Genomic DNA, 13,750 nt, shown 5'->3' with positions numbered 1-13,750 from the left:
CTGCGGGCAGCCGGCCTTTGACCGTGCTTTGGTGTTTGAGGCTGAGAGTCCAAGAAAACCACAGAAGGGAGGAAAAGATGGAGGGGGGAGAAAAAGAAAAAGGGCAGATCGGACAAGCTGCACTGGAGTGCCCTCCTGCTCTGTGCTGTAACCGTTCTGAGAATTAATTGGTAATTGGCGATCACTGGCGAATGAGAACGGAAATTCCATGTCACTGCTGACGGGTTCTGTAGGTCCTTGTGTGGCTGATGAGTCTAATCCGAGGGCCGCATCTCCTACCACTCCTTTGGCGGGTGTGTCCAGGAGGTGGGATTGGTCCTTGCCCTCAAGGTCATTAGCATTCCTTTCTCCAGTTCCCTTTCAGCACTGCCTGTTGTCACTGGGCCTTCTTAAAGAATTGTGCCCATTCACACAGGAGCTTCCTCCAAGTCATTTTCTTCTGATTAAGGGTTCCCTTATGTTGATGCCTATGTCGGAGGGTCAGCGCTGAGGGAGCGCCACATTTATGGAGGTGCTGTCTTTCAGTTGAGATGTAACTGATCCTTTGGCATTGAGTTAGAGAAGAGCAGGGAAATTTGCTCCAGTGTCCTGGGCCATCTTTATCCCTAAATAAACATCTGAACAAATTGGTGAGTGTGGTTCTTTCTTTGCAACAGGATCAGCATTGACTGGGACCTCCTGTGCTGCTGAAAGACAAGTCTTTCCAATTTCTCCTGGAATGTGTGTTTGTGAAAAACGTAGAATTGCAACGGATTTTTATTTGGTTTGTCCTGAGTGACTCCGTGACACGCCACTTTCCGGACTGTTCCCAGGAATGCACAGAGATAAAAATCTACCATTACTGGAGGACATGCTTTCATCTTCCCATCTATTGAAGATGGAGTGTGGCAGACTGACACATCCCGAAACCCAGGGCTGGACCAGCTGCTGCAGATACTCAATATGTATAGGTCATTGCTATTGAATATTGAGGGACTGAAACTCCTTCATCACCCATCATCCCTTCCAGGCTGACCCCTGCAGAAAACATTTAATGTAATGTAAGTGAATCCTGCACAGTAAGCAGAGTAAGATGTGAGAATGTACCTGAGATAATAGGAACTGCAACGCTGGAGAATCGAGGTAACAAGGTGTAGAGCTGGATGAACACACCAGGCCAGACAGCATCTTGGGGAGCCTTCCTGCCTTAGGATGCTGCTTGGCCTGCTATGTTCATCCAGCTCTACACCTTATCTAAGATGTGAGAATGCATTGCCCTGTACTTAATTTAGTGGGTCTGTATTGGACCCTGACCTGTCAAATGGTGGTGTAACTTTGTAAGTTTAGGAACAATGCATATGTTTGGAGCATTAATTACCTGATCTGTCAAGAAGCAGGTGAGGTAACGCAGCTCCCCTAGCAACATAGGCTGTCAGCAGAGGATCTGTGATCAAATGTACAGCACAAAGCATTGGAAAATAAACCAAAAATAGACAAGCTGAGACTCAGTAAGGCTACTTAGCTAGGCCTCAGTTAATGGGAGTTTATTTCAGTTATAAATCTCCATTTCTCCTTATGTTTAAAAACCTGCAAAAGGGCTTTGGCTTTTCTGCACGACTTTCCGCCCAAAACCTGTTCTTGTCATGCATACTGACAGGTTTACCACTTTATCCTTTTTTTCTATGACCTGCACACCCCCAGTTCAAAATATCAAAGGATGCCTGATCTGCTCAGTCAATAGATTTATCATGGTGACTAAGGTATCAAATGGTACAGGAAGACAAGTTGAAGAGGTTTAAAAGTAGTTGTAAGGCAAGATTTGTTGTAGTCCAGAAATTGTTGGATTGTGGTGTATCTCACAAATAGCTGCAGCAGTTGAATTTATTCCCTCATCTCTAAGCTGCCTTTGTAATGCACGGTACTGTTCATGCCTCACTGAAGTTAACTGAGATCACAGGTCTGAGAATTTCTCTCTGCAAAGCCACACAAAGAACACGCAATTGACAGAAAAGGAGACCTGAGAAATTCAAGTCAAATCAGATACAGAAGGAGAAATAAAGACAGGGGACGAAAGGTTGGATTGAGAGCGAAGCATAATGGAAAATTAAGGCAAAACTAAGAATTGAAAAGTTATAATCTTAAGGAGAATTTATTGCCTGGAGGAATGAGAGCTGAGTAAGTTTTTAAGTATTAACATTGTTTTTTAAGGTCAGGGTCTGACAGGAAAAGGCCAGTGTGAGCACCTGTCTCATATTTCATGGCATGATCTGTTATTCTGACTATTTGTTCTGGGTCCCTTGAGGGGGCAGAGGAGCTTTTGTCCTGAATGTCTGGGCTAGCCTTTAGAAGACAAATCTTGTGAATTTGTGTGATTTGTGTGTGGCTGGAAGTAACTGTGTCAACTGGCAGAGAGGTGGGAATGTTAATGGGATTATGGACTTGACAGACTGCTGTAGCATCTTACCACATTGCTCCCCAAACACCTTGTCCCATGGTCAAATTGTCACAAGACAGTGTGTCTGCTGTTGGGGTGTTGCTGTACATAGCTCCTATATGTTTATATGAGAAATAGACACCTCCAGGCATTATCGAAAAGTGTGACCTATTCTTGCTGTGATATGCAAACACATCCCTCCCTGTGGCAGATTTTGAAAGAGTGACACTTTTGTTAAACTCAATTTTATTTTCAGAAAAAAATGTCCAAGTTCTTTGCATAAAAAGAAAGCATGAAGTAGGTTGACAGAATAGCCAATTACCAGCAAGGCAGTAAATTATCAGCTTCAGGAAAGTAGTAATCTCTTATATTCTTACAGTAGTAATACTGCTGGACTAGTAATCCATGGATCCAGGATGAAGTGCTGGGATAGGCGTTCAAACCCCCAACACAGCCAATGGTGAAATTTAAATTTGGTTAATAAATCTGTATTCAGTTGATCGGTGACCACAGAAACGTTACCAATTGTCACAAAAACCATCTGCTTCATTAAACCTCTTCAGACATCAAAAATATGCTGATAAAAGGAATATAATAAAGCTGTCTAATGGGAGGAATGAAATCAGATAGACAACCTGGCATTGACTAAGGCACAGGAAATGATCATATCAAGCACAGCCCTGTCAACTCTGCAAAGTCCTCTGAACAAACATCTGGTAGCTTGTGCTGTCCCACAGATTAGTCTTTGTGAACCTGAAGAAAAGCCTTCAAGTCAGCATGACCAGCAGCTGAATCATATTTAACCACAGGCTATACACTCCTGACCTCCTCGGGCTCTAGTGCTGCAGTCGCCGTGTCCCTTCCCCTGAACCAGGATACCTGGGTTTAAGACCCACCTGTTCTAGAGATATGACATTACAGTCTACACTGGTTAGGAAAATATCTGCCCTAAAGACCTCATGTTTCCCCAGTCTACCATTACCATCATCTCCAGACAAAATTCCAACAATTGTACTGAAAAACCTTTGGCTCAACTGTCCCTGAACAGTTACAACGCTGGTATCTACCCGACAGTGTGAAAACTTGCTCAAGTATGTCCTGTACACAAAAAGCAGGACAAATCCAACCCGGCCAATTACTACCCCATCAGTCTCCTCTTGATCGTCAGTAAAGTGATGGAAGGTGTCAGTAACAGTGCTATCAAGCAGCACCTGCTCAGTGACACCCAGCTTGGGTTCTGCCAGGGCCACTCAGTTCCTGACCTCGTTACAGCCTTCGTTCAAACATGGACAAAAGAGCTGAATTCCAGGCGTGAGGCGAGTGTGACAGCCCTTGATATCAAAGCTGCATTAGACTGAGTGTGGCATCAAGGAGCCCTGGCAAAACTGGAATCATTGGGTCTGGTAGCGTATGTGAAGAAAAAACAAGAGTTAACATTTCTGGTCCACATAACTCCCCACATAAACACAGTGGCTACAAGAGCAAGTCAGAACCCGGCAATTCTGTGGCAGGTAACCCACCTCCTGACCGCCCTGCGCACCCCCCCCCCCCAAAAAAAAGTAAAGCCTCAAGGCTCAAGTCAGGAATACTCCCCACTTGCCTGGTTGAGTGCAGCTCCTTAGGCAGCACCTTCCAAACTCACAACCATTTCCATCTAGAAAGACAAGGGCAACAGACTTGGGAATATATTGTAGTCCCTTCACTGGGTCAAAAATTCTAGAATTCTGCCCCTAACGACATTGTGCACTGAATGTGGACTGCAGCGGTGCAAGAAGGCAGCTCACTACCATCTTCGCAAGGGCAATGAGGGACAGGCTATAAATGCTGGCCAGCCAGTGCCCCCCATGACCCATAATGAATAAGACCAATTAACTTAAATGTGACAAGTATAAAAGAAAATACAGGGAGACGTGCTGATATTTGTGGGATGGATATATGAACTTAACTGATTGATCTGTAGTCTACAAAAACACAGTGAACATATTGCATGCAAAGGCACAGACATCATACCTGCTGAAAGAATTAAAAGCTGGTCAAACCAGTTATGTTGGGAGTCGCTTGTTAAACTCAGCAGGTATTTGAAGTTGTCCCAGCTCAGTCCTAACATGCTGTCAAGTTGCTGTCTGAGCCATGAATCATTCCAAGCAGCTGGTGGAATCACCTTGTCATTTCAGTGAGTTACACTGAAGCACCATGATGTCAGTCTGTACCATTTCATTTCATGCTGAGGGAGTGAGGGAAGTTTACCTTCCACGCCCATTCCGGCACTCTGTTTCCCAATTCACAGTGGTTTCTGATAAGACAAATTCACGGTCTAAAAATTCTCATCAAGTGTTTTTGAATCCAACCATGACCTTGCTCCCTCCCTGTCTCTGTAATCTTCCCCCGAGATCTAGAGCCCTCCGAGATATCTGCTCTGCTCCAATTCCAACTTCTCTTACACCCCCCACCATCCACCCCGATAGTAACAACACTGGCTTTGTGCGTATATGGAATGAGCTGCCAAAATAAATGGTAGACACAAGAACAATTACAACATTTTAAAAGGCATTCAGACAGGTACATGAATTTGAATAGTTTAGAGGGAAATGGGCCAAATGCAGGCAAAAGGGACCAGTTCAGTTTGGAACATCTGGTTGGCATGGATGCGTCTATCACTATCTGCCTGATCCTCATTTCTTCCTGAACCCTCTCCAAACTTCTACCTACTGTCCTCCTTCATGCTCCTTCTTATAACCTACCGCTTTGAACAAGCGTAACTTTTTTATCTTTTTTTTCCCCTGATGGTCTGAATGGTCTACTCCTATTCTTATGCCCCACAGCATGGTGTTAAATTTTGCTTCATAGTCACTTCTTTAAAACATTCTCGGGCTGCACGTTACCACATCGGAGGTGCTACAAAAATGTAATTTTTTTCTGCTTGGGCTAATCGGCCCCACTATGTGTTATTATACCATATACGCTGTGCTTGCCACTCCATCCTGACACCAACAGTAGCCCCATCCTCTCTTCTGCATCCAAAATACTAACTGGTTACGGGTGTCCCAGGCTGAGCAGCATTATTCTAATACCTAGAATCTGAACAAGCAGGGTCACTTAGGGCATCGCATCTTCAAGAAACTAAGTCAATGGAAATATAAATGGTGGCAAATGGGATGTCATCCATTTTGATCTAGGAGGTCACAGTATGAGAATAAGAGGTAAGCCATTCAGGTCTGAGATGAGGAAGCATTTCTTCACTCAGCGTTGTGAACCTGTGGAATTCTCTTTCATAGAGAGCTGCTGGGGCCAGTTTGTCAGATATATTCCGTGGACGTGGCTCTTGCAGCTAAAGGGATCATGGGGTATGGGTGGAAGAGGATGGCAGTGGGATACTGAGATTACACAATCAGCCATGATCATGTTGAATGATGGTACAAGCTGAAAGGGCCAAATGGCCTACTCGTGTATCTACTTCCTGTGTTTCAATGGTTATATACTTCTGAAAAGGAAAGAACACAGAATCTCTGAATTGTAAAAACAAAACAGATTTTCAAACAAGATAACAAAGTGTGGGGCAGGATGAACACAGCAGACGAAGCAGCATCTTAGGAGCACAAAAGCTGACATTTCGGAACTAGACCCTTCATCAGAAAAGGGGGATGGGGAGAGGATTCTGAAATAAATAGGGAGAGAGGGGGAGGCAGACTGAAGATCGATGGAGGAGAAAATAGGTGGAGAGGGGAGGTAGGGAGGGGATAGGTCAGTCCGGGGAGACGGTCAGGTCAAGGAGGCGGGATGAGGTTAGTCGGTAGGAAATGGAGGTGCGGCTTGAGGTGGGAGGAGGGGATAGGTGAGAGGAAGAACAGGTTAGGGAGGGGGGGACAGGCTGGGCTGGTTTTGGGATGCATTGGGGGGAGAGGAGATTTTGAAGCTGGTGAAATCCACATTGATACCATTGGGCTGCAGGGTTCCCAAGCGGAATGTGAGTTGCTGCTCCTGCAACCTACGGGTGGCACCATTGTGGCACTGCAGGAGGCCCAGGATGGACATGTCGTCTGAGGAATGGGAGGGGGAGTTGAAATGGTTCGTGACTGGGAGGTGCAGTTGTTTACTGCAAACCGAAAGTAGGTGTTCTGGAAAGCGGTCCCCAAGCTTCCGCTTGGTTTCCCCAATGTAGAGGAAGCCACACCGTGTACAGCAGGTTCATTGGAGAAACCAAGTGGTGGCTTGGGGACCGCTTTGCAGAACACCTGCGTTCGGTTCATCTGTGTTCATCCAGCCGCACACTTTGTTTTCTCGGATTCTCCAGCATCTGCAGTTCCCATTATCTCTGATCTCAGATTTTTAAACAAGCTTTTGTTTCAGAGTAATAGGTCATCAAACAGCCAGGTGCATAAGATAACTTAAAAGCCAACCAAGATGCTGGCCTTTATACCTAAAGAACTGGATTTGTGAGAAATAGGAACAGGGGAGGCCATTCAGTCCCTTGACCCTGTGTTCCATCTAATAAATTCATGGCTGGTCTGATTGTGATTTCAACTCCTTTCCTGTGTACTTCCCACAACAACCTTTCACTCTTTAATGCATCAAAAGTCTCAGTCTTAATGACCCCGCATCTTCTGTTCCCTGGAGAAGAGACTTCTAGGGATTAAAAACCCTGTCTGAGAGAAGAATTCACTTTCTTCTTTGATGAAAGACATCTTATTTTTAGAGTGCCCCTTAATTCTGGATTCCTCCATGAGGGAACACATCGTCTCAGCATCATTAAACTCTCAACATCTTTAGTCCAAGAAAGTTCCCTCTTAGATTTCTAACCTTAAAACTGCTTGACCTTTCATCATAATAGAAACACCTCCTCACAACGGTCAGCCCAATGAACCTTCTCCGAACCTTCAATGTAGCTATTTCTCTCCTTAAGTATGGAGACCAAAACTGAATCGTATTCCAGGTGCGCTCTCACCAATGCCCTGCACTGTTGTAGCAAAACCTTCCCACTTCTGCATTCCTTCCCTTTGCAATAAAGGCAAATTTACCTTGCTAATTACCTTCAGTAACTCCGTGTTAATGCTTTGTGATGCACATACAAAGACAGTCACTAATTAATCCTTTGGGTAACTCAGAAGAAAATTCCTTACTGGGAAAGTTGTGAGAACGTAGATCTTGCCACAAGGAGTGGTTGAGACAAAGAACTTAGATACTATTGAAGGGTGAGCGTGAAAGGAATAGAGGGACATGTGGATGGGGTGGCATGAAGAGGGATGGGAGATGGCTCGTGTGGGACGTAGCAGCTAGGTTGAATGGCCTAATACTGTGCTATAAAATTTTATGTTGTGTGATTTAGAGTGTGATGCAACATGTTTTCATTATGATTCTTTCTAATTTTAGGTGTAGACATTCTCCAGAAACTTGGTCTTACAGACAATGGAACACTGTCTTCATCAGGATCACCCTCCCAACAACCTTCGCTCTCGTTACCTTGGGGAACCACAGCAACAGCGACTGGTATTATCCTGTCAAGTGACGCACATATTGAAGCTCCAATTGCGAGCATAATGCCATTAAACACTAGCAACGAATTCACTATACTTGTTAGTCTCTGTTCTCATCGAGTCAACAATGCTTTTCTCTTTAGTATTAGAAATAAGAACAGACTTCAGTTTGGTGTACAGATTTTACCAAGAAAATTAGTTGTGTATGTTGCTGAGAAGCAATCTGTATATTTTGCATATAATGCTCATAATGGGCAATGGCATTCCTTTGCCATTTCGATTAAAGGCAAAACTGTTACTTTTTCTTCCGACTGTGGGGAGAAGCTGATCAGCAAGGAGCTGCTTGTCAAACCACAGAAACTTGTTTCTGGCAGCAAGTTAACCTTAGGAAGGATGAACTGGAATGCAGTTCCATTTGAAGGAGTTTTATGCCAGCTGGATATTTATCCAAATGCTCAAGCTTTGATGAATTATTGCAATTACGTGAAGAAGCAGTGTCGTCCAGCCGATACTTACCGATCCCTGTCACCCTTGCTTTCCACCACCTCTCCTGCAGTTACCAGCTCAAGCTCGGGTCACACAACATCTTCACTGAGTGAAGAGATGCATGCAAGTTCAGTGGCAACAGCAACTCGTACCACAAGTGCACATGGACAAAATATTACTGACGAAGATGAATATTTCAGCCACTCATTCGACAGAGTTGTTGAAACCAATACTCAAAGGAACTTGGGTGAATCAGAGATTTTGACCAAATTGCCTCAAACTTCAACCCCTAGTTTCAATGAAACAATAAGATCTCATCCATTGAACGACTCAAGGCTTGACCCTGGACTTGTCCATGTTCTTTTTGGCCAGCACTCTAAACCCAATTCCCGCAAATTCGAAGATTCACTTAACAGGAAGGGAAGTGAATTGGAAGCAGATCAATCTGAAAATGTTACAGAGAACAGAAACCAAGAGAATTGGAAGATTTACGATGAAAATTTCTCACCCTTGACTTCACTGCTCCAACAACACAAGATAAACGACAGCCTCAGAAATGTAAACCAACCAGAGATCGCAAAGGAAATTTCAGACCAGCTCCTCGAAAGGCAGATGATCAATGCAACACTGTACAGAGCATCAAAAGACACCTCTTCACTAAATCAGAACAGTTTATGGGATGAAAATGATTACTCAGCTGTGGAATTAGATCACTACACAGAAAATTCACAAGAAATTGATACTGAAAACTACGACTATGATTATGAAGACTTCCTTGATTATTTAGTTTATGAAGGCATACCTGGGCCGAAGGGAGATCCAGGACCACCTGTAAGTCTTTTCAATGAACCTAACCAGTAATCCATAATCGCTTATCAAAAGGGTCTCTAGCAGTGGTATTTACGATCATGAGAGTTCAAAATGGTAAAGGGACAGGAGGTGTTAATCGTGTATTAGAGGGTACAAAATGAGAAACTGCAAACCTAACAAAATCTCTCGTAAATCCAACAGAGAATTCAGGAGAAACAGCATTATCCAGAGTGCGGAGAATGTGAAACTTGCTCCTATTTGGAATGGTTGAAGAAAACAACTTAGATCCAGATACGCATATGTATCCATGTGAAATTGTCTTTATCTATAACTCTGTTCTTAAGTGAGTGCGTGTGTGTGTCAATACTGTGTGGAGCTGGAGGAACACAACAGGTCAGGCAGAAACTCATGTTTCGGATTTACACTCTTCATCAGAACTGGGGAGGGGGAAGGGATTTTGGAAATAAATAAAGGAAGGGGGTTGGGTAGGGGAAGGTAGATGGGATGGTGATAGGCGAGTGTAGGTAAGGGGTAGTGGAGATTGGTCAGTGGGAAGGGTGGGGCAGATAGTTGGGAGAGAAGATGGACAGGTTGTATCAGGTCAAGGAGGCGGGGATGAGAGGGAGGTTTGGACATGGGATGAGACTGGAATGGAGAGATTTAAAAACTGGTGAATTCTGTGTTGAGGCCATCGGGCTCTCGGCTCCCAAGGCGGAATATGAGGTGCTACTCCTCCGTTTTGCGTGTGGCATCATTATGACACTGGAGGAGGCCCAGGGTGGACATGTCATCAAGGGAATGGGAGGGGTATTTAAAAAGGTTGGGGACCAGAAGGTGGTGTTATTTATAACGTACAGCACGCAGGTTCTCCACGAATTGATCGCCAAGTCTGCGCTTGGTCTCTCCGATGTAGAGGAGACCACATCAGGAACAATGGATACCGTATTCCAGGTTAGAGGACATGCAGCTGACCCTGTCAGGTTTGGAAAGGTTGTCTGCGGCTTTGGATGGAGGTGAGAGATAATGTGTAAGGTCATGTTTAGCACTTCCTGTCATTGCAAGGAAAGGTACTGGATGTGGTGGGACTAGTGGGGAGTGTGAAGCGAACAAGGGAGTCGCAGAGAGAGCAGTCCCTATGAAAAGCAGTTAGGGGCGGGGAGGGAAATATATCTTTGGTGGTGGGGTTGGATTGTTGGTGCAGGAAGTAGCAGAGGATGTCGCTGACTCTAGTATCTCTAGTTCTTGCTGTCTCTGAGCGTGTGTATGTTGGGGCTGGGTGAGGGCGGTGCGGGAAAGGAGGTTTGCCGCTTGTGGTCTTGCAACTTGAGAAATTGAATAGTTTCATATCTTTTCAGCCACTTTATAAAATGCAAATAGTTGTGATGAGGCAAGAACAGGCAACAGTTGTGTAAAGTGTTACAAGCTTTTTTGTTAGAAAAGTAATGATTGTGCAGTCTGTGGTCTGGTTCAGGAAGTTAATTAGAAATTGCCAAAGGCTAAAAACTCTCTGAGGATTCTAACGCAAGTGTTAGTGATGTTGATAATAGAAATGAAAAGGTAGGCTTAATATCTTTTTAGTTATTCACTCATGCCTGTACCAGCAATGCTGTCTGTACCAGCATTGCATTGCCAGTCGCTGCTGTGGGGTGACCTGCAAAGTTCTTAGGGAGGGAATTCCAGGATTTTGACCCAGCAACGCTGAAGGAACGGTGATATATTTCCAAGTCAGAATGGTGAGTGGCTTGGATGGGAACTCGCAGGGCACAGTGTTCCTGTGTAACTATTACCCTTGTCCTTCTAGATGGAAGTGGTCGTGGGTTTGGAAGGTGCTGTCTGAGGATCTTTGGTGAATTTCTGCAGTGCATCTTGTAGATAGTACACACTGCTGCTACTGAGGGTCGGTGGTGGGGCAGGTAGTTATTTATTGATGTAATGCCAATTGAGCAGCTGCTTTGTCCTGGATGGTGTGAAGTTTCTGGAGTGTTGTTGGGGCTGCCCCCTTCCAGGCAAATGGGGAGTATTCCATCACACTCCTGACTTGTGCCTTGTAGACGGTGGGCAGGCTTTGGGGAGTCAGGAGGGGAGTTACTCACTGCAGGATCACTAGCCTCTAACCTGCTCTTGTAGCCACCGTGTTTATGTGGAGAGTCCAGTTGAGTTTCTGGTCAATGGTAACCCCCAGGATGTTGATAGTGGGGGATTCAGTGATGGTGACACCATTGAATGTCAAGGGGCGGTTAGATTGTCTCTTATTGGTGATGGTCATAGCCTGGCATTTGTGTGGTGCAAATGTTACGTGGCACTTTTTAGTGCAAGCCTGGATATTATCTAGATCTTACTGCATTCAAACATGGGCTGCTTCAGTTGTTTTGTTGACATATGGTTGTATAAACCAGTGCTGAGCTGTTTTCTTCAATTGCATCAGAAGCGTCTTCGTCTCACTGCCTGTACTTGGTGCCCTCAACAGTTTCAGTTTGTGATGATCATTGTAAAAATCTCACACCACAAGTAAACCAATGTGCATTTATATAATGCCTTTAACATATTTAAGTCAAGGTATGACAACATAAGGACAGGTGACAAAAGGTAGATCAAAGAGGGAGGTTTTAAAGACCACCTAAAGGAGGTGAGAGGGGTTTAATGAAGGAATTCCAGGCTATGGCACAGCAGTTCACCCTCCTGGCTGAGCAGGAGCTGCTGCATCACTACATGTGCACCATTCCCCCCCCACCCCGATACCTCCCAACTGCAGTATCCCAACAGGTCAGAGCTTACCCAGCACAGAGGGTACAGGAGACGGACTGACTCGACCAAGAGAACACTGCGTAATGATGACATTGGAGGCACGTTGCGGTAACTGTGTAGTGCCACATTGATCGGCCTAGATTGACAGAGATCAGCGTAGATATACCTGGAAACCCACATAAAAACATAGAAGGTAGGAGCAGAAGTAGGCCATTCAGCCCTTCGAGTCTGCTCCTCCATTCAATATGATCAAGGCCGATAATCAAGCTCAGTCCCATCCTGTGCATCATACCATTTAGATTTGGTGTTATTACGGAAAAGGACACAGATAAATCAGGAGTAAAGCTCTTTTAACTAGGCAAATTTTACAAAACTGAGGAGTGATTTGCCTGAGTTGGACTGCACAGGGCTGCTAATGGATAGATTAGTTGGTACAGTTACAACATTTAAAAGGCATCTGGATGGGTTTATGAATAGGAAGAGTGCTGGCAAATGGGATTGGATTTATATAGGATATCTGGTCAGCATGGACGTGTTGGACTGAAAAGCCTGTTTCCATGCTATACATCTCATGACTCTGTTAAGATCGTAGATCATAGAATCCCTGCAGTGTGAAAACAGGACTTTTGGCCCAACAAGTCCACACCAATCCTCAAAGCATCACCCAAAGCATCCCCATCCCCATCCCCCTACCCTATCCCTGTTTTCCTGTATTTCCCATGGCTAATGATCCGAACCTACACGTCACTGAACACAATGGGTAATTTAGCATGGCCAATCCACCTAGTTTGTATATCTTTGGACTGTGGGAAGAAACTGGAGCAACTGAAATCAACACAGACATGGGGAGAATGGGAACTCACTCAATGAGCCCCATTACAAAATTGATATTGATCAGTGTACATTGATATTGATCACTGTAGACTACTATGAATGACGTGCAATGATTTTAGGTCAGCGTTGATTGATATTGAATGCATCAGATTATTATAGATCAGTGCATATCAATATATATATGTAAATTTTGTGGATCACTGTATATTGATGTACCCTGGTTTTGATTGAAATAAATCAATGTAGTTTGGTATAGATAGTATTCTCTCAAAGACAAAAGACCCCAGACCCAGAATGAGTAGGACACATGTCGTATATAAAATACCAAGCAGCAACTGTGAGAAACACTACAGAGGACAGACAGGCAGGAAACTTACCACAAGGACACATGAACACCAACTTGCAACAAAACAGCATAACCAACTCTCCCTCATTTCAATACATTGACATTGGCTTCGCCACTTGTGAAGATCTTTGCTTCCTCCCTCTCCACTGGAGTCGTACCTGAGGACTGGAGAGAGGCAAATGTAATTCCTCTCTTCAAGAAAGGATATAGGGAAATCCCCGGCAATTACAGACCAGTAAGTCTCACGTCTGTCGTCTGCAAGGTGTTAGAAAGGATTCTGAGGGATAAGATTTATGACCATCTGGAGGAGCATGGCTTGATCAAATGCAGACAACACGGCTTTGTGAGGGGCAGGTCATGCCTCACAAACCTTATCGAGTTTTTTGAGGATGTGACTAGAAAAGTTGATGAGGGTCGAGCTGTGGATGTGGTGTATATGGACTTCAGTAAGGCATTTGATAAGGTTCCCCATGGTAGGCTCATTCAGAAGGTCAGGAGGAATGGGATACAGGGGAACTTAGCTGCTTGGATACAGAATTGGCTGGCCAACAGAAGACAGCGAGTGGTAGTAGAAGGAAAATATTCTGCCTGGAAGTCAGTGGTGAGTGGTGTTCCACAGGGCTCTGTCCTTGGGCCTCTACTGTT

At 44.5% G+C, this 13,750-nt stretch overlaps 1 protein-coding gene across 4 annotated transcripts in view; it reads left to right on the top strand.

Moving 5' to 3' along the window:
• The window catches only part of LOC125456638 (collagen alpha-1(XXIV) chain), a 373,921-nt gene that overhangs the window by 84,100 nt on the left and 276,071 nt on the right, over positions 1 to 13,750 (top strand). For all 4 annotated transcript variants that reach the window (XM_059648175.1, XM_048539953.2, XM_059648174.1 and 1 more), the window contains exon 3: positions 7,781 to 9,201. In XM_059648175.1, coding sequence (XP_059504158.1) covers positions 7,781 to 9,201 — 1,421 coding nt within the window. The remainder of the gene's footprint in view (positions 1 to 7,780; positions 9,202 to 13,750) is intronic.

This window comes from Stegostoma tigrinum, chromosome 8 (genome assembly GCF_030684315.1).
Source record: "Stegostoma tigrinum isolate sSteTig4 chromosome 8, sSteTig4.hap1, whole genome shotgun sequence".
Taxonomy (NCBI): Eukaryota; Metazoa; Chordata; class Chondrichthyes; order Orectolobiformes; family Stegostomatidae; genus Stegostoma; species Stegostoma tigrinum.
The sequence above is the reverse complement of the archived record's forward strand: the minus strand, read 5'-3'. Positions and strand labels throughout refer to the sequence as shown.